The following is a 22,045-nucleotide window of genomic DNA, read 5'->3' as shown; positions in this document are numbered from 1 at the left end:
AACTAACATCCAAAAAACGACTGTTTCCCAAAGCTGTAGTACCAACTTGGTCTGAAATGTACCTCTTTTTAAAGCAGCACTTACTTCTGAAGCACTGTGAGCTTCACTAGAGGAGCTCTGCTCTTCTGCCATGATCGGAGATCTCAAACACGGAAGAGCAGAAAGGAATCGGAAACGTACGAGAGATTAGACCACATCCACAAATTTAGGCATCTTAAAATGTTTTTATTAATGCCAAATAAAATATCCAGCACAAATTATATATGATAGACATAAATTAATAATTTATAAATTTTAAACACGTTTTTAGTTAGCTGGACTGCAGCTTATCACCTCTCCCGCCCGCTCCCGCATTGTGCACTCCCCCTCCCGCCCGCGCCCGCAATGAGCTTTCAAAATTTGTCCCGCGCCGCACTGCTTTGCGTCGGGTCCCGCGGGACTCCCGCGGGAGTGCAGGGCTCTATGCTGAACTTCTAGACAAGAAAGTGCCAAATGAACAAGTGACAGAATAACATCTAGTGTAATATTCTGTTGAAGTAACAACAATCAGCCGAGGAAAACAAGCCAACCGTACAAAGTACAACTAAATAGAGAAAAATAAAAACTCCAAACGGCTAATGATGACCAGGCTAGACAATACACAGTCTGGGTTGGTCAGCCAAGACAGCTACGTGATTACACAGCGCACAGGGAAGCAGCGGAGAGGTGCAGCCTGAAGAGGTGGGTCTTCAGTCTTCGCTTGAAGGTGGTTAGGGAGTTGGCAGTTCTGACCTCGATAGGAAGGTCATTCCACCAACGGGGAGCTGGGACAGACAGCAGTCTTGAGCAGGCTGGCCAGGAGCAGAGAGGAGGAGGAGGGGCCAGACGACCAGTAGCAGCAGGGCATAGGGATCTGGCTGGCGTGTAGGGTCAGATCTGTCTCTGGGGTATGCTGGCATCAACATCTTAAAATTTGATGCGAGCTGCAACAGGCAGCCAGTGAAGGGCAACGAACAGAGGGTACCAGTCAAAAGTTTGGACACGTACTCATTCAGAGGTTTTTCTGTATTATTTTCTATATTGTAGAACAATACTGAAGACATCAAAACTATGAAATAGCATATGGAACATGTATGGAATTATGTGGGAAGCAAAAAAAAAAGTTTCATATTTTAGATTCTTCAGAGTAGCCAGTGTTTACCTTGATGACGCTTTGTACGCTATCGGCATTATCTTAACCAGCTTCATGAGGTAGTCACCTGGAATGCTTTTCAATTAACAGCTCTGCCTCGTCAAAAGTTAAATTAGTGCAATTTCTTGCCTTCTTAAGTCAAGTTTATTTCTATAGCACTTTTAACAATAGACATTGTCGCAAAGCAGCTTTACAGAATTTGAATGACTTTAAACATGAGCTAATTTTATCCCTAATCTATCCCCAATGAGCAAGCCTGTGGCGACAGCGGCAAGGAAAAACTCCCTCAGACGACACAAGGAAGAAACCTCGAGAGGAACCAGACTCAAAAGGGAACCCGTCCTCATTTGGGTGAGAACAGACAATGTGATAACAGTTTTAACATGAATGTATTTGAGATCATCTCATCTCATATCATCTCTAGCCGCTCTACAGGGTCGCAGGCAAGCTGGAGCCTATCCCAGCTGACTACGGGCGAAAGGCGGGGTACACCCTGGACAAGTCGCCAGGTCATCACAGGGCTGACACATAGACACACAACCATTCACACTCACATTCACACCTACGGTCAATTTAGAGTCACCAGTTACCCTAACCTGCATGTCTTTGGACTGTGGGGGAAACCGGAGCACCCGGAGGAAACCCACGCAGACACGGGGAGAACATGCAAACTCCGCACAGAAAGGCCCTCGCCGGCCACGGGGCTCGAACCCGGACCTTCTTGCTGTGAGGCGACAGCGCTAACCACTACACCACCATGCCGCCCGTGTTTGAGATCAAACAGTAAATAATAAAAATACAGTAAATAGCCCTATTCCACAACTGTAGTAATCCATATGTCAAGACAGGGTTTCCCCAGGTTTGACCACCATAAATTTAAGACCTTTTTAAGACCACTTAAATGAGAATTAAGACCTACATCGCACCCATTATGCGGTCGTAGAACACCAGATCAAATTCCCAATAATGACAAATGTTTCAAGTAAAAATACTTTTATTATAAAAGTTATATACTTAAGTCGTTATGTGCATTGCTTGTCGAATCTTCACATTCAAGACAAAAAAACAAGTCTAAACCAAGTCATGGCCTTAAAGGTACACAAAAATGCAATAGGCATACCAACACGTTAATGCCAAAGGTGTGCACTCACCAGTCAAAAAGCCAAACTGAGGGCCTCACTCGAGGCCTAAAGAACTGTCTCTGAACTAATTATGACCATGCACCCAGAGATGATACTTAAAATAAAAAAGTGATGTGGGTGTATTTTTTTTTAAATAAAATATCAAAACATTCACAACACTCTAAACAGACAAACTCTTTGTCTTAGTTTCCCAGCACTTGCTTCAACCATTTTACATTTTGTACCCTTGTAAACAAGGGAGGGAGAGAGATACAGAGGGGCACAGATAGATAAGAGACGAGGGGGATAGATGGGAAGAGAGATAGAGATAGATAGATCGATAGAAAAGAGGTAAGCCTAAAGTCTCTTAAAGGTGCACAAAAATGCAATTGGCGTACCAATACATTGGTACAATGGTGTGCACTCACAAGTCAAAAAGCCAAACTGAGGGCCCAACTCAAGGCCTAAAGAACTGTCTCTAAACTAATTATGACCATGCACCCAGAGATGATAAACAGACAAACTCTTTGTCTTAGTTTCCCAGCATTCAACTGGCTTCAACCATTTTACATTTTGAAAAATAAAAAGAAATGTAAATACTCCTAGTAAACAAGGGAGGGAGGGAAGACATAGATGTGGAGGTGGATAGATAAGAGACACAATGAGATAAATAGATAGATAGGAAAGAGGTATACAGATGGATAAGAGATTGATAGGAGAGAGCGATAGACATAATATAGATAGTAGGGCTGTCAAACGATTAAAATTTTTAATCGCGATTAATCTCATAAAATTATGTAGTTAATCGCGATTAATCGCAAAAAAAAATCTTTAAACATCTGTTTAAATTGTACTCAAATACATTTCTACATCAGAGCACACATTTGAATATATGCTCTGATGCTCCATGTCAATTATAAGGCTCATCTTCTCTATGATAGACAATATATAGGCCTAATGCACAATTATTTGGCATTCGGGTTGTGATATTAGATCTAGGCATGCAGCATATTCTTTCCAATGTAGCCCATCAGACATCTGTTGGGCATACTGTAGGCTATGTGCAAAATACGATTTGGAGAAATAACAGACTATATATTTTTTTTCTCAACTGTAATGGCTGCAAGCTACACTTCGAAGAGTAAAGAGGAAGTAGTTTGACTCCTGCAAGTTCATTCAAGTGAAGCAGTAGGCTATTTGGAAATCGCTAGGCTACCTACAATCTACAGGTGGAGATAAAGGAAATGTGCGCATTCCCGATCGTAGCCCATCAGAAATCAACACATTTCACCCGGTAAAGTGAAAGTAAACGGAACTCGCACCGCATCGCATATGCAGACTACAGTTTAACTGACCATGTTGTGGGTTTATTTGACAAGTTGTAGAGCTACGTTTTACCACAAAGTTAATGTTATAACTAGCTTTATTTTGCATGCTAGTCACCCACGAAAATCTGCATTGTTCCTTACCAAGATGAGCCCAATTCACTGTTGTTTAAATACCCTGCGATAACGCCGTCATTTTTTTTTTAATCGCGATCAAATTAAATTGCGTTAACGCACTAATAACGCGTTAACTTCGACAGCCCTAATAGATAGATAACACATAGACTGGTAGACAGACATAAGAGATAGATAGGAGAGAGGAAAGCTAAAAAGATATAGATAGAATCGTGAGATATATAGATGGATAGGACAGACAGAGTGGTAGACAGTTAAGAGAGAGAGACAGACCGACAGATAGATAGGAGATAGACAGACAGGAGAGACCGAGCGATAGACAGATATATATGAGAGAGAGAGAGAGAGAGAGAGAGAGAGACAGATAGAGTGGTGTCAGTAGATCACAATAACATGAAATTACAATAGTACCTATAGGTTTCTAAGCTGAACACCTTTGGCAACAATCTCCTCATCTACATTCCTCAGTTCGGCCTGTTTTTCTCTGTGGCTCATCCTGAAAGCATTTGATTTTGAAATTAATTCAGCCATCTTGCTCCCTTGTTTCGTTTCCGCCTTCTCTGCTAAACTGTCTGCATCCCTCACTAGGCACTTGCTGAACAGATAACCTTTTCTTTTTCAATTGCTGCAATTCCTCCTCAATTGCGTTTCGCTTCAGGCCCTGTGCTTCTGATGTCTTTTTTTTGCTTTTCGGTTTCGAGGTGCATTCTGTATCTGCTCCTTGCAGACACAACAGACGAACGAAGTCCTGATGTTAGAGGAACCTTTAAGGCACCTCCGTGAAGCGATACACAATCACAAACGATTCACAACGCAAACGATCACAAACACTTACTTTAAAATGTTTCAGTAGGTCTTCAGCTTTTGCATGACCCATAAACTGGGAGCCAAGATATCTGGAGTTCACACGGTCGCCACTCCAGTACCGGAGGTGGATGTCCATTTGTTTATTTTTCGTCGTCTTGTTAAGACTTTTGTCGAACATTACGACGAATCCACCACTTGCCTCGTTAACGTCTTTGACCAACTCCTTCGTTATATAAGGAGCAAGACCGAATTTTGTTATGTAAGACGTTTTGTTTTTTCCACAGGACAATGATGTAGCGACTTCCGAGTCTGGGAACATAGCCTTAAAGAGTTCGCTTATGCCCTCATTCGAGCTGTACGAGTGGTGTTCCGTAATTGTTTTTAAAATCCAGAGCACCTCTGCCCGAAGTGTTGGGGTTCCACCGACACCCATCATGCCACTGCTCGGCCCTTGTGTTGTTGCTAGCCGTGCCGATGATGTCTGGCTTGGCTGATGCTGCTGACGTTCGACAGTGGTGCTAGTGCCAACTCCAGGTGCATTCGGAGATTGAACCATGCAGAACTGAGCGATGGGCTGGTGGCGGTGCAGGGCAGATGCAATGTGCTTTGAGCTCTTCATGTGAGACTCTAAAGCGAAATGACCTATAGTGGACAACTTGAAGGTCTTTCGACAAACACAGTGTCTTGCTTCAATGTCGCTTCCAGGAACCTCCCTCACCCAATCACGATATCTTTCATCTGAAAGCCACTGCTGATTAAAACGACACTTCCCCATGCTGCGATTCGTAGAGTCTCCTCTCCACCACGGACTCCGACAATTGTGCCGGTGTTCTGATAAACGGTCCTACATCCGTGAAGCGTCTTACGGTAGGAGGGGATGTCAGACATGTCTGTCGAGCAGTCCTACATTGCAGGAAATCCTAGAGTGTGATTCAACTTTAACTTTTAGTCATAGTTCGCGGTTTTTCCCTCTGCAAAGAACATGCTTCTACATTGATACAACGTCCACCAACCCTGTCAGAATTCATATGAATGTAGGACGTCCTGACAATTCAAACGACTCCGTCAGAATATGCTTTTACATCACGGGCGATTGCTCTAAGACAATGAGGGAGGCTCAGCCTCCTCTAAAAATGCCCTTATAACTTTAATGTGCGCGTGAGTTTTTCCCCCTCGTGACAGCGCGATGCAGCGCAGACTCAGTGCACCAATGGCATTGGGAGCTCTGCGCTTTTCAATCTCAAAATGCAAGACGGTTATTGGACAAATACTGCGAAAATGCCCGCCTACGGACTCCAAGCCTCACATGGGAGGGACATGGCAGTTTCTGCGAGGAGACTGGTGATTGGTGAAAGCGGCCGGATATTTTCTTTGATTGACAGCTCGTTTCAACTATAGACAGGCAGCGGTGAATTTCAGTTCAGTCCCATGAGGATTCGCAAGTGCTGTGGTGTATTGTAAGAGATCAGCTTACATTTCGATTTCATTCATTACATACGGTTTCTACCAGCTTTTTTAGTTTGTATACATTTTCATTGTAAATAAAGTGTATAGTGTTGTCAAGTTTGCTATCTTAGTTCCAGAAATGTTGTTTATTTGAGTGACTGAACTTGAGGGGGCTAGTCAGCTAGCAAGAAAGCTGCGCACGGATGCCAAGCATTGCTGATTTAATTTTGGCGAAGCTATTTGCCAGTCTTCCTTTCGAGGAAAAAATTAAAATTAAAGAGCAGGGTAGACCAACGCCTCAAAGTGACTTGGTGAAAAAGGTAGGGAATAATACTCGTTCCTTTCAGCTCTCCTGGTACGAGAAAGTGAATTGGCTAACAGCAAGTGATCCACATCAACAACAGTAAATAGGCTACTTTAGTAATATGTCATGGATGGACCAAAAATATAGAATCTATTTAAAATGTTTATGCTGAGTATATTATATTGGAATATATATTTTTCTGGATATGAATTAAACACCGCTACAATTTGGAAAACATTTTTAAACAAAAACACAGCCAAGAACATTTCACACTACAGACCTGGATTAAAAGTGAAGGGTTATCAAAATTGTCAATAAAACATTTCTCAGTCAAAATAAGTAAAATATAGGGAAAGTGTCATTGAATGAAATGTGTGGCACCCAGCTCTACTGCTGAGGTTCCTGACAAACAGCTGCTTTCAATAATGATCAATTTTTAAACAACATGCCACAATTTTAAAATGTTAAAATATACCCCCCCCAACACCACCATCATGTATATTGGACAGTAGGCTAATGGGCCAAAAGAACCTGTTATTTCACAGTTTGTGACCCTGCCAACAATCAGCCAGATCAGAGGCAAGAGTATGGGCAAAATTGATGTTTTTTCTTTTAAAATCTGGAAATATCGTAACCGACCAGCCTCCCCTGTTTGAAAGGCTACCAGCCGCCACTGTTTTACATTCATATGAATCTAGGACGCTCTGACTCTTCAATCGACCCTGTCAGAATATGTAGAATTAATAGTTTTTTTTGTCACTATTCATTTGCTTTATTAAAATGAGTGTAGGACGTTATTACAATTCAAATGACGCTGCAGGACGTTCTCACAACTCATATGACCCCATCAGAATATGCTTCTACATTAATAAATGAATGTAGGATGTTCTGACAATTCAAAAGACCCCTTCAGAATATGCTTCTACATTAAAATATGAGTGTAGGACGTTCTTACAATTCAAATGACGCCGCAGGATGTTCTGACAACTCATATGACCCCGTCAGAATATGCTTCTACAGTAAGTAGGACGTTTTGACTATTCAAATGACTATCGGAATATGTTTTTACAATATATGAATGTAGGGTGTTCTGACATATGCTTCTACATTAAGATAGGAGTGTAGGACGTTCTGACAGTTCAAACGACCTCGTCAGAGAATATTCTTTTACTTTAATATATGAATGCAGGACTTTCTGACAACTCAATGACCATCAGAATATGCCTTTACATTAACATATGAATGTAGGAAGTTTTGACAATTCCCCCACCAAATGACCCCACCAGAATATACTACACTCACTGTAAAAAAGAATAAGTTAAGCTTACTTGAAAAAAGGTGGAAACTCGTTGCCTCAAATAAATGAAGTAATATAACTTGTTCTCTTTCAAGTTATCTTTACGTTTGATCAGATAGGTCAGAAGTTGAAGCGCTTTGGTGGAAGATCGTGAAGGGGAGATTTTTCAGATGTATTGCAAGACTCACGCAATGGTTAGAAATCAGCATTATGTTAGATTAAGTAGTAAAGATTGAATGCACGCCGTTAATCTGCACCGTTTATAGCACAGCTGATGTAGGACAAAAATCTGTTCAAATGCCATGAAATGACATTTCGTGCTCTGCACATGCGCAGTGGGGCTTTGTAGGACACACTGACGTGTAGGACAGTTTATCAGAACACCGGCGCGAAAATGTATCAATATTGTTTCTCTCTTTGCGCGTACTCCAAGAAATTCACTGATGTTACGCAAAACCCACGTTTTCACATTGTAGAATAGTATGAGTAAATTTAAGACCTTTGTTTAAAAAATTAAGAATTTAAAGCAATTTAAAGACTTTAAGGCCTTAATTTTGGAATATTAAATTTAAGACTTTTAAGAACTGCTCAACTAATAAAGAGAAACGACATCCGTCATTACTTTAAGACATGAAGTGTCTTTTAATGAATTAAAATAAAGAAAAACCATTGAATAAGATGATGTGTCCAAACTTTTGATTGGCACTGTAAATATGACACTATTAATTAATTAAAGTGCATGAAAAGATTTTTTGCATGAGGAAATCGGAGGAGACAGCACTGACATTGCTCATCTCGAATACTGAGGGCATAAAGGGAGGCGGTGAAGTCTCGTCTGACTCTGGAGTCATGTAAAAGGGCTTTATCACACTCATGTCATACGTCAGTGCTTGGTATGAGGTCTCACCTCATCGGGCAGCACCACCTTCCGTGTCTCCATGTGCTTGAGGACCTCATAGGCAGTGTGCAGTGCCCGCACCTTGGTGCTCTCAGCCCGAACAAATGTGGGCAGGTAGATGAACCACAGACCATAACAGTGGCCCAGCAGACACTTGGACCACATGTCTGGTACTGCAGAGTACTTCTGTGCACATTTCTGAGCCAGTTTGATCTCCTGTAGAACAGAATGGACAGAAAGAGATTACACCGTTATATTGTTATTATAGTCCACGAAAAAGACATTAAAGTGCGCACACAGACAGAGCCCTTCAGAAGGACACAAAAAGGTGTGTGAATAAATGCCCAAAGATAATTTGTATAGATGAAACTTAACTCTTTACCCCTTAAAGGAGTTGCTACAGCCACCTTTGCATATGTATATACCGTTCACCCTTAGAACATACAGTTAGGTCCATATATATTTGGACACTGACACAAATTTTTTTTTTTTTTTTTACCTGTTTACTGAAACATATTCAAGTTATAGTTACAGTGGGGCAAAAAAGTATTTAGTCAGCCACCAATTGTGCAAGTTCTCCCACTTAAAAAGATGAGAGAGGCCTGTAATTTTCATCATAGGTACACTTCAACTATGAGCGACAGAATGGGGGGAAAAGAATCCAGGAAATCACATTGTAGGATTTTTAATGAATTAATTGGTAAATTCCTCGGTAAAATAAGTATTTGGTCACCTACAAACAAGCAAGATTTCTGGCTCTCACAGACCTGTAACTTCTTCTTTAAGAGGCTCCTCTGTCCTCCACTCGTTACCTGTATTAATGGCACCTGTTTGAACTCGTTATCAGTATAAAACACACCTGTCCACAACCTCAAACAGTCACACTCCAAACTCCACTATGGTCAAGACCAAAGAGCTGTCAAAGGACACCAGAAACAAAATTGTAGACCTGCACCAGGCTGGGAAGACTGAATCTGCAATAGGTAAGCAGCTTGGTGTGAAGAAATCAACTGTGGGAGCAATTATTAGAAAATGGAAGACATACAAGACCACTGATAATCTCCCTTGATCTGGGGCTCCACGCAAGATCTCACCCCGCGGGGTCAAAATGATCACAAGAACGGTGAGCAAAAATCCCAGCACCACACGGGGGGACCTAGTGAATGACCTGCAGAGAGCTGGGACCAAAGTAACAAAGGCTACCATCAGTAACACACTACGCCGCCAGGGACTCAAATCCAGCAGTGCCAGACGTGTCCCCCTGCTTAAGCCAGTACATGTCCAGGCCCGTCTGAAGTTTGCTAGAGAGCATTTGGATGATCCAGAAGAGGACTGGGAGAATGTCATAGGTCAGATGAAACCAAAATAGAACTTTTTGGTAAAAACTCAACTTGTCGTGTTTGGAGCAGAATGAATGCTGAGTTGCATCCAAAGAACATCATACCTACTGTGAAGCATGGGGGTGGAAACATCATGCTTTGGGGCTGTTTTTCTGCAAAGGGACCAGGACGACTGATCCGTGTAAAGGAAAGAATGAATGGGGCCATGTATCGTGAGATTTTGAGTGAAAACCTCCTTCCATCAGCAAGGGCATTGAAGATGAAACGTGGCTGGGTCTTTCAGCATGACAGTGATCCCAAACACACCGCCCGGGCAACAAAGGAGTGGCTTCGTAAGAAGCATTTCAAGGTCCTGGAGTGGCCTAGCCAGTCTCCAGATCTCAACCCCATAGAAAATCTTTGGAGGGAGTTGAAAGTCCGTGTTGCCCAGCAACAGCCCCAAAACATCACTGCTCTAGAGGAGATCTGCATGGAGGAATGGGCCAAAATACCAGCAACAGTGTGTGAAAACCTTGTGAAGACTTACAGAAAACGTTTGACCTCCGTCACTGCCAACAAAGGGTATATAACAAAGTATTGAGATGAACTTTTGTTATTGACCAAATACTTTTTTTCCACCATAATTTGCAAATAAATTCTTTAAAAATCAGACAATGTGATTTTCTGGATTTTTTTTCTCATTTTGTCTCTCATAGTTGAAGTATACCTATGATGAAAATTACAGGCCTCTCTCATCTTTTTAAGTGGGAGAACTTGCACAATTGGTGACTGACTAAATACTTTTTTGCCCCACTGTATATAATGGACATGGACAAAGTCCAGACTTTCAGCTTTCATTTGAGGGTATCCACATTAAAATTGGATGAAGGGTTTAGGAGTTTCAGCTCCTTAACATGTGCCACCCTGTTTTTAAAGGAACCAATAGTAATTGGACAATTGACTCAAAGGCTATTTCATGGGCAGGTGTGGGCAATTCCTTCGTTATGTCATTCTCAATTAAGCAGATAAAAGGCCTGGAGTTGATTTGAGGTGTGGTGCTTGCATTTGGAAGATTTTGCTATGAAGAAAACATGCAGTCAAAGGAGCTCTCCATGCAGGTGAAACAAGCCATCCTTAAGCTGCGAAAACAGAAAAAAACCCATCCGAGAAATTGCTACAATATTAGGAGTGGCAAAATCTACAGTTTGGTACATCCTGAGAAAGAAAGAAAGCACTGGTGAACTCATCAATGCAAAAAGACCTGGACGCTCACAAAAGTCAACAGTGGTGGATGATCGCAGAATAATTTCCATGGTGAAGAGAAACCCCTTCACAACAGCCAACCAAGTGAACAACACTCTCCAGGAGGTAGGCGTATCAATATCCAAATCTACCATAAAGAGAAGACTGCATGAAAGTAAATACAGAGGGTTCACTGCACGGTGCAAGCCACTCATAACCCTCAAGAATAAAAAGGCTAGATTGGACTTTGCTAAAAAACATCTAAACAAGCCAGCACAGTTCTGGAAGAACATTCTTTGGAAAGATGAAACCAAGATCAACCTCTACCAGAATGATGGAAAGAAAAAAGTATGGCGAAGGCGTGGTACAGCTCATAATCCAAAGCATACCACATCATCTGTAAAACACGGCGGAGGCAGTGTGATGGCTTGGGCATGCATGGCTGCCAGTGGCACTGGGTCACTAGTGTTCATTGATGATGTGACACAGGACAGAAGCAGCCGGATGAATTCTGAGGTATTCAGAGACATACTGTGTGCTCAAATCCAGCCAAACTGACTGGTTGGCGTTTCATAATACAGATGGACAATGACCCAAAACATAAAGCCAAAGCAACCCAGGAGTTTATTAAAGCAAAGAAGTGGAATATTCTTGAATGGCCAAGTCAGTCACCTAATCTCAACCCAATTGAGCATGCATTTGACTTGTTAAAGACTAAACTTCAGACAGAAAGGCCCACAAACGAACAGCAACTGAAAACCGCTGCAGTAAAGGCCTGGCAGAGCATTAAAAAGGAGGAAACACAGCGTCTGGTGATGTCCATGAGTTCAAGACTTCAGGCAGTCATTGCCAACAAAGGGTTTTCAACCAAGTATTAGAAATGAACATTTTATTTACAATTATTTAATTTGTCCAATTACTTTTGAGCCCCTGAAATGAAGGGATTGTGTTTAAAAAATGCTTTAGTTCCTTACATTTTTATGCAATCATTTTGTTCAACCCACTGAATTAAAACTGAAAGTCTGAACTTCAACTGCATCTGAATTGTTTTGTTCACAATTCATTGTGGTAATGTACAGAACCAAAATTAGAAAAATGTTGTCTCTGTCCAAATATTTATGGACCTAACTGTATTTACAAGAAAAAAAGTCTAAAGACAAGGTTTTGTTCATATCAGTTTTCTCCATTATGTTCAAACAATCACGACATCTCATCTCATTATCTCTAGCCGCTTTATCCTGTTCTACAGGGTCGCAGGCAAGCTGGAGCCTATCCCAGCTGACTACGGGTGAAAGGCGGGGTACACCCTGGACAAGTCGCCAGGTCATCACAGGGCTGACACATAGACACAGACAACCATTCACACTCACATTCACACCTACGGTCAATTTAGAGTCACCAGTTAGCCTAACCTGCATGTCTTTGGATTGTGGGGGAAACCGGAGCACCCGGAGGAAACCCACGCGGACACGGGGAGAACATGCAAACTCCGCACAGAAAGGCCCTCGTCGGCCACGGGGCTCGAACCCGGACCTTCTTGCTGTGAGGCGACAGCGCTAACCACTCCACCACCGTGCCGCCCCACAATCATGACACATCATACATTTTTGAAAAGAGGGCATGACACAGAATACAAAAATCACTCAAAGTTGTTTCAACATTCAGCAACTCACAGGTAGTGTTTGAAAGGTGAGGAATACCTGTGTGAAAACCAATCTTCACATTTTACATGAAGAATTCATGTCAAATGGTGTACAATAAATGATTACTGCAACTTTACAAAGATGCTTTATATAACGTTGCTCAATTATCTTTTCAAAATTCATACGTTTTATCATAAATATTCACCTGGGATACCAGTAAAGGGTAAAATACGTATGTCGAGGCAAATTCAGTCGTCAAATGTCATAATTATGGTGCATGCATGGGGTCGTCATTAAGGGGTAAAGAATTAATGAGCCAAAGGTTGAATCAGCACGCAACCAGAAACATGTTAATTTTATTTTATAGTCATCTTATAAACGTCATAAGCATTATACCGTAAACAAACAAAACAAAACCCTAGCTGTATTCTAGATTAACCAGATTCTCAGATTTAAAAAAAAAATAATGCTCTATAACATTAATATACAAATAAACCATCAAAGAAGGATGATAATGAAACAAAAAGGTTTTGCTCAGGGGATAGATTAGGGATAAAATTAGCTCATGTTTAAAATCATTCAAATTCTGTAAAGCTGCTTTGCGACAATGTCTATTGTTAAAAGCGCTATAGAAATAAACTTGACTTGACTACATCTTTGGATTCATTTAGTAAGGTGTACCTGTTTGGTACGGCGAGGGGCGGGACTACTGGGGGCACTTCCCTTCGCTGCGGTACGGAGCTGATCCTGAGGCCGGTCAAACAACTCAGGATGTAGAACAGGAAACGTCTCATAGCTAGATCAATGTATATACACAAGTTAAATAACAGAAAATGCTACAATATGCTGTAACTGGGTGTGTGAAGAACAACCTGACTGTGTGTCTGGGCTAACCTGTAGGGCGCAGGGCATTCAGAGCCATCAAGTTCTTGAGGCTCCTCTGGTGGCATTATAAACACTGTGTGCTCTCCACTGTGAGTCTCATCAAGATCGATCAGCCTCACCTCCTCAGGCTTCTCCACATCCACCTACACAGGGAAGAGAGAAAAATAAGAAACAGTGAGTTTGGTGGTGTGAAAGAGTGAGATACAAGATACATTTCCTTCAAAGAATTTTTATTATATGAAAAATACAAAGAAAATGTTCAAATTTTAGATGTTTGGATAGAAACATGGCTAGTGTGAGACTGCTCTACTCGAGTAGCCTGGGAAATCCCATGCTGCTTTGCACAATCGTTCCGATCTGAAAAGACAGCATGGAAACTATGGTCTAAAGGCTCGCCTGAGTTAGGGAGCCAATCAGAGAGTGGGGAGGGGTAGAAAGATGGTGACGCGTACTACTCGACAAACGGAAGCTTGTAGTTTTTTTTTTTTGGAAGCTTGTAGTTTATTTGGGACTGTTTACGGATCACATTTAACATGGTGGTGAGTGATACGAACCAAACTAACCAAACCAGCTTCTCTCATATTTGTCTTGCACAAACGGCAGTAATCGTTCAGTGCCATTGTTTTCCTATTTTTTGTTTTGCCTTCTCTTTCCTTCTCTTCTTCGCCGCTCTAACTACGTCACCGGGTACAACTGCCATGATTGGCCATGGGCTACGTATACGCCAAATGATAGACATTCGTAACGTCCAATAAACGGCCGTTGACAATCGTAAACCACACCTCCCCTACGAGAAATTCAATAGGCGGATTCCAGACCATATTTCACTTGTGATATGGTCTGGTGTTAACCAGACTACTACTCGAGTACCTTATGGGGGAAAAACCATTCTTTTTACTAAACAAGATCAACTGTGAGCTACTGCTCACTTACGTATCCCCCCGTTCTCGCTTATATCAGAAGGAATAGGACGCTTATTATGAATGTTGACTTCAACAAATAATTAACCTTGAAACAAGTCAGTAAAGAGCAGTGTCTCTTCCCAGGGATTTCAAACAGCATCCTGGTAAACTGCCATTTTGAAATAGCATTTTGCTTCTTGAAATAGTGTCAAAATCCACCCTGTGTGTTTCATAAATACATTCAGTCGGTAAACAGGAAGTCGATGTGTGACAGACCTGAAAACGGTATACATGGTATAGAACCCCAAGCTGAAGCTCGGTACCAAATATCAAGCAGTTGTGATTTGTAGTTGCGGAGAAAAGTGTTATGAAAATTTTGTAAATCCACGCTATATGGTTTTGTAAATATATTCAGTCGGTAAACAGGAAGTCGATGTGCGACAGACCTGAAAACGGTATACGCGGTACAGAACCCCAAGCTGAAGTTTGGCTATGATTTGTGGTAGCTGAGGAAAAGGATGTTTCAGACAGATGGAAATACAGAAGGGGTGTTCACACGGCACATATTTGCATCGATGTATTTTGTTGTGATATATCTAACACCGGTGTAAATTTTGTGGAGCGTTCACACGTCACAAACCTGCTTACTAGAGAGAAGCGTGTTAGCACCGGTGCAGCCCCACTTGCGTTCACACGGCAGTTTTTGCGACCGTGCTATACGATAGTAATAATGCGGAAATGAAATATGCGCATGCGTGAAAATGTACTTCCTTTTCCCGGTTGTCATGGCATCACCAAGCGCCGGGAAAACAACGCGGATGAAGACACCAGTGTTGCCAGATACTGCTGACGTTTTCCAGCCCAAAATATGTTCAAATCCGCCAAAATGCACTTAAAACCGCCCAATCCGGCAACACTGGAAGACACAGTTCTGTTGTTGTTGATATTCGCCATTTTGGAAGCGCAAAATACCAGGATGCAAATTATGCAATGCCCGTATGTAATCAACTCTCCTCACGCGTAGCGAGTCTACCCCTGTAGCGTTCAGACGGCCCATTTTATATCGGTGCTGCCCCGCAAACTAGCATTTACTCCGGAGTAAATTTCTTAAACCACCTCCCGAGCAGGGTTAGATTTGCACCGGTTTAAGCAGCTTTCAGGGGCTACACCGGTATAACTTTGTACCGTGTGAACGCTCTACCGGGGCAGCCCCGGTGCTACACCGGAGTAAAAGTTGCCGTGTGAACACCCCTAGAGATACGGATGGACGGACAGAGATAAACCAGTATTACCCCCCCCCCCCCCCCCCCCCCCCCCCCCCACACACACACACACACTCCGAAGGAAGCAGGGGTATTTAAAAATAATAATAAATTAATAATAATAATAATAATAATAAAGTATTTTCAATTACAAAATACACAAAGTATGCTAACATACAGACCTTCTGAACACACTCATCAAAGAATTCAAGGCATGCGTGTCTGTCACTGACGAAGGAGCATTCTTCTATAAACTGTGTGAACATCTGAGTCTTGGTGAGATGGGAATAAAACTTCTGCTGCGTCCGATCTCGAGACTTTAGAAAGCCTGAGGAGAAGCATCAAAATTTATGATTAGTGTTGCAAACTGACTAGACCCACTCTGGAGTGTCTCATCCTAACCAAAGGGATGTGATTTGGGGCTGGTGAAATTATCTGAAAATTTTAGCCGGGGGTCTGGGGGCCGCAGGCTCCCAGCTGGTCCAGGGCAGCGGCCTGGTGGGGGGACAAGGGGGGGAAGCCCCCCGAAGCTCCTGGGTTCTGGGGTTTTCTGACTTAAAAATTGTACTAAAATGGCAAGCAAACACACAAGAAAAAACTTGTCATGATTAACAAATTCAAGCCAATTTAATGGTCAACATGCAACTCTGACACACACACACTCGCTCACTCTCACACACACACACTCGCTCACACACACACTCTCTCTCACTCTCGCTCACACACACACACACCCCAAAGAACCAGCGCGAGCAGGGCCCGCTAGCCCCGCGCCTTGTGACGTAATTCACCCCGAGGCGAGCCACGGTTTTTCTCCAACCATTCCCAGCGGAACTTTTTTTTCATTATTCTGTCGATTTCTTTAACTCGATTTGCATCTTTACGCCTCGAGCACGGAGGCTGCCATCTTTCAACTCTGTTTGAAGCGAGTTACGTACAGCTATCTAACAAGCGCGTTCATTGGTTGTTACAGAGCGATGAGCCAATCACGTACCTCGTTTCATCTCATTGACGTAATTACATAATTTACGCAATTACGTCATTGAGATGAAACGAGGTACGTGATTGGCTCATCGCTCTGTAACAACCAATGAACGCGCTTGTTAGATAGCTGTACGTAAGCTCGCTTCAAACAAAGAGTTGAAAGATGGCAGCCTCCGTGATCGAGCGTAAAGATGCAAATCCGAGGCTGCCATCTTTCAAACAAAGTCGGAACGAATAGGATACGAATGTGGATGAGGGAAAAATCGGAAAAAAAATTTTCTTCAAGTTTTGAGATGAAAAAAGCGGAATTCTGCGAATTCGCGGAAAAATCACATCCCTGTAACCAGGAGAAACAATATTATACAGTGAGGAATTTATCCTGCGTGAAGATCATGGACATCAATTTACTCAATCATACGCAACATCTAATTTAACAGCAGGGTATCAGATGTGATTCTAGGACACTACGATTTTGCTACAAGTCAACAGATCAGCTACTAACTCTTCAACAGCTTATTAGACTTTAAGTGGGTGTGAGTAGGTCAGGAGCGCACCCTGCAAATTGAAAAGAGAGCTGCAGTCAGTGGTTCTGTCAGAGGGAGCCTGGGTGATGGGCAGGAGGTAGGAGCGATAACCTCTTAGGAGGCAGCTCATAAAGCGCAGGAAGGCCTCCTGGATCTCCAGCTCCAGCTGCTTTTGACGCCCGTAGATCAGATCGTAATCTGTCAGCAAGAATTCCAGGGTCGCCTCTTCGTGACCAGGGGTACAGACTAGAGAGAAAAGAATGAACAGTTTCAGTCCTGTCCAGAAGTCAATGAACCTCTCCAGCCCTCCTTTAACTTTCTGGTGGAATTTCTATCGACAGCTGAGACAGATTTTTATCTACGGTAGAATACTTACTTTTCTCCAAAGTTTTGTGCAGGTGGATGAGTGAGCTGAGCAAGATTTTGCCATGTTTCCTGGGTAAAGATTTCCATGACAAGGGTTTCTTGTCTTCTGATCTGAAAGATTTCATTTCAGTTAGTCATTCAGTTTTTCTCCGTTGTCCACAGTGATAAACAATAAACTGCTATTTTATAATTACTTTGTTTTCAGAAAAAAAAATACAATGATAATGGAGCTCTTTCACCTTCATTGTGATATACTCGGAGCCAAACATCTGCAGCATTGAGCACACTGTGCTGTTGTGTCATCTGTTGCCAGAACAATGGCCAAACCCCCCCACAAACAAACAAACAACAACAAAAAACACCACAACTCACTGGAAAATGGTGTTGGTGTCAAGGTCCACACACACCACATCTGAAGGAGGGTCGTACAGGTCAAAATAGCTGGAGTGAACGCCCACGATGAAAGGCATTGGGGCACACAGCACATCTGCACACCGGAGCGGGCACAGCGGGATGTACGGACAGGGCCAACGCAACGGAAACGTCATCTGAAAGGTAGGGTGGAGAGATTAATTTAATTAATTAGTTTGATAATCTGAAATCAAACAAGCTAAAATAAACCTGCAGATAGCATCGACTGATCACACCAATTAATACATTGGTACAAAAAAATATGATTACAACAGTGATTTCAGCACATACTGTACCACATTATTAAACCAATCCCACACACACAGTGCCTTGCAAAAGTATTCATCCCCCTTGGTGTTTGTCCTGTTTTGTCGCATTACAAGCTGGAATTAAAATGGATTTTTGGAGGGTTAGCATCATTTGAGTTACACAACATGCCTACCACTTTAAAGGTGCACTTTTTTTTTATTGTGACACAAGCAATAATTAAAATGAAAAAAAAAAGAAATCTGGAATGTGCATACAGTAAGTATTCCCCCCCCCCCCAAGTCAATACTTTATAGAGCCACCTTTTGCTGCAATTACAGCTGCAAGTCTCTTGAGGTATGTCTCTATTAGCTTAGCCCATCTAGCCACTGGGATTTTTGCCCATTCCTCAAGGCAAAACTGCTCCAACTCCTTCAAGTTAGATGGGTTGCGTTGGTGTACAGCAATCTTCAAGTTATGCCACAGATTCTCAATTGGATTGAGGTCTGGGCTTTGACTAGGCCATTCCAAGACATTTAAATGTTTCCCTTTAAACCACTCCAGTGTAGCTTTAGCAGTATGTTTAGGGTCATTGTCCTGCTGGAACGTGAACCTTCGTCCCAGTCTCAAACCTCTGGCTGACTCAAACAGGTTTTCCTCCAGAATTACCCTGTATTTAGTGCCATCCATCTTTCCTTCAGTCCTGACCAGCTTTCCCATCCCTGCAGATGAAAAACATCCCCACAGCATGATGCTGCCACCACCATGCTTTATTGTAGGGATGGTGTTCTCAGGGTGTTGGGTTTGTGCCACACATGGCGTTTCCCATGATGGCCAAAAAGTTCAATTTTTGTCCCATTTGACCAGAGAATCTTTTTCCACGTGTTTGGGGAGTCTGCCACATGCTGTTGGGCAAACTCCAAACGTGATTTTTTTTAAGCAATGGCTTTTTTCTTTTTTTTTAAGATTTTTTTTGGGCTTTTTCCACCTTTATTGGATAGGACAGTGTAGAGACAGGAAATGGGCAGGAGAGAGACGGGGAGCGATCGGGAAATGACCTCGGGTCGGAATTGAACCCGGGTCCCCAGATTTATGGTATGGCGCCTTATCCACCTGAGCCACGACGCCCCAGCAATGGCTTTTTTCTGGCCACTCTTCCATAAAGCCCCACTCTGTGGAGTGTACGGCTTAAAGTGGTCCTATGGACAAATACTCCCATCTCCACTGTGGATCTTTGCAGCTCCTTCAGTGTTCTCTTTGTTCCATCTCTGATTAATGCCCTCCTTGCCTGGTCTGAGAGTTTTGTTGGGCTGCCTTCTATTCTCTCCATTTTGCTATAATGGATTTAATGGTGCTCCATGGGATATTTTTTATAACCCAACCCTGATCTATACTTCTCCACAACTTTGTCTCTGACCTGTTTGGAGGCTCCTTGGTTTTCATGTTGCTCGCTTAGTAGTGTAGCAGAGTCAGGGTCCTTCCAGAACAGGTTGATTTATACAGACATCATGTGACAGATCATGTGACACTGATTGCACACAGGTGGATCTTAATCAACTAATTATGTGACTCAAGAAGTGAATTGGTTGGACCAGCTCTTATTTAGGGGTTTCATACAAAAGGGGGTCAATACTTATGCACACTCCACCTTTAAAGTGGTAGGCACGTTGTGTAACTCAAATGGTGCTAACCCCCCAAAAAAATCCATTTTAATTCCAGCTTGTAATGCGACAAAACAGGACAAACACCAAGGGGGATGAATACTTTTGCAAGGCACTGTAGATAGTAGGAACAAAGAAAGGTCCTGACCGACACCAGGGCTTCACTGACTGAGGTCAGCACATCTGGCCGGAGGGAATGTAACAGCAGCTTGTGCTCAGTGAGAACAGCCAACAGCAGGGTACATGCGTTCTCTGGCCCCAGATTCTGCAGAAGTTTCACAAAGCTGGCACCACTGCAGGCAGACAGCACGTACAGAGGATGTCAAAGCAGAGCTGTGTTGTCAGTGCAGAATTTAATGAAACAGATTTGGACTGGCATCTACATTTCTTAAATCTGAACACAGATCAAATATGAACAAAGCCCAAAATGATCCGAACCAGAGGGACCAGGTTTACCTCAATGGTAAGGGTGAGGACACTGGCTGGCACAGCAGGAGGTTGTCATACGGAGACAGCTGTAAAAGCAAACAAAAATATTTGTACATGAAACATGGCTGCACTGCAACACTGAACTACATCTACGGTTTCATCAACACAATACCATCTTCACCCATGATTCCAATTTATTCCCTGGTCATCAATTGGAGAATCAAGCATTTCATGTAAACTGAATGCAAACAGACAAGTGATTCTGATTGCATCAGGATTTGTATTTGCAGGGATCACAAATAATTGAACTAATCTACTGATTATACGGAGCCATCATAGAGCCCACTTTTACCCTGTAACTCGACTGTGTGGTTTTTAAGCAGTGAGACCATCAAACGCCTGTGGAGGTAGTGAGGCCGTTAGTGATATATACACACACACACACACACACACACACACACACACACACACAACTCCAGAAACACAGGAAAAAAAAAGTATCAGAAGCATTGACAATCCTACGCAGGTCTTATTTGTCATTTATTTATTTATTGCTGTGTAACAAAGATGTAAGTAGGTTGACGTAATATGGCATTGTGTATGTGCACCAGTCCTGTAACTGCTCCAGTTATGCAGTGCATGAGTCTCACCTGTACCAGAATGCGCGGCCGCTGTGGTGAAGGGAAGGGCACGTTGTGCATGAAACTGGAGATATGCCTGTTAAGAGACCATTGTTCGCTTCTATTAGAGCTTTGCTGGACGTAAACCTCTGAATAATACAAACACTCAACTCCCATATTCTTATTATACGAGAATTGCATGAGACACAGGAAATGCCTTGTAATGTTATATACATTATGCTCACACGAATAAAAACGACAGGTCGGTTTGTAGAGTCTAAAATCAAATTGAAGCAGTCTTGGCAATAAACAGGGCTAACACATGCCTAAGCTACAAAAGAATCGCGTGCCAGCAATCAGTGACGATCTTGTACATTTCTAAAAAAGAAAGCTTTACTATGTACTGTTACACTCACTTCTCAATGGGCAGCACATGAGGTCCAGAGATGGAGTAGCGATAGATGAAGGTGAGAAACTTCTGGAAGACGGTGAAAAACGGCCAGTGAGAGAGCACACACACGCTCTTTTTCACCTGCACTGTGCGGTTGGTGATAGGTCGGCGGTCCACAACACTGACCAGCCCAAGCCGCACCCGCTGCCTTTCAGACAGAGCCTCCCGTGGGTACGCCTCGTAGAACTGGATCGCAGCTCCGTACACCTAAGAGAGACAGTAAATCAGGCCAGGTGAGAGAAGAGATCAGATTACCACACAGAAGAATAAGGCCCTGTCCACACGGCAACGGATTCAGGTGAATCTGATAAAATTGTTTATCGTTTCGGCCTGGCGTCCACACAGCACCGGCGTTTTGGGTGCCCCAAAACGAAATCTTTTGAGAACGGGTTCCAGAGTGGAAAAATCTGGCAACCGCGCCGTTGCGAAGTCGTCTGGATGAGTAGAACGGATTTGTTTACGATGATGTCACAACCACGACTGTCAGTGCTTCACGCCGGGTAGAAGTGTAACGAATTCGATGCGAGTTGTCAACAAATCCTATAACTTGGTTCATGAAACGCGCTTACAAAGTATTTTCACTGCTTTCCAAAAAC

General features: G+C 42.7%; 1 protein-coding gene across 4 annotated transcripts in view; it reads right to left on the bottom strand.

Moving 5' to 3' along the window:
* The window catches only part of LOC132886776 (DENN domain-containing protein 4B-like), a 119,400-nt gene that overhangs the window by 25,394 nt on the left and 71,961 nt on the right, over positions 1-22,045 (bottom strand). For all 4 annotated transcript variants that reach the window (XM_060921833.1, XM_060921836.1, XM_060921835.1 and 1 more), the window contains exons 6-16: positions 21,415-21,656; positions 21,029-21,095; positions 20,406-20,464; positions 20,098-20,242; positions 18,004-18,179; positions 17,642-17,742; positions 17,296-17,511; positions 15,940-16,085; positions 13,603-13,736; positions 13,390-13,504; positions 8,514-8,720 (exon numbers count right to left, since the gene is read on the bottom strand). In XM_060921833.1, coding sequence (XP_060777816.1) covers positions 8,514-8,720; positions 13,390-13,504; positions 13,603-13,736; positions 15,940-16,085; positions 17,296-17,511; positions 17,642-17,742; positions 18,004-18,179; positions 20,098-20,242; positions 20,406-20,464; positions 21,029-21,095; positions 21,415-21,656 — 1,608 coding nt within the window. The remainder of the gene's footprint in view (positions 1-8,513; positions 8,721-13,389; positions 13,505-13,602; positions 13,737-15,939; positions 16,086-17,295; positions 17,512-17,641; positions 17,743-18,003; positions 18,180-20,097; positions 20,243-20,405; positions 20,465-21,028; positions 21,096-21,414; positions 21,657-22,045) is intronic.

This window comes from Neoarius graeffei, chromosome 5 (genome assembly GCF_027579695.1).
Source record: "Neoarius graeffei isolate fNeoGra1 chromosome 5, fNeoGra1.pri, whole genome shotgun sequence".
Lineage (NCBI taxonomy): Eukaryota > Metazoa > Chordata > Actinopteri > Siluriformes > Ariidae > Neoarius > Neoarius graeffei.
Note: the sequence above shows the minus strand (reverse complement) of the source record. Positions and strands in the feature narration are given on the sequence as shown.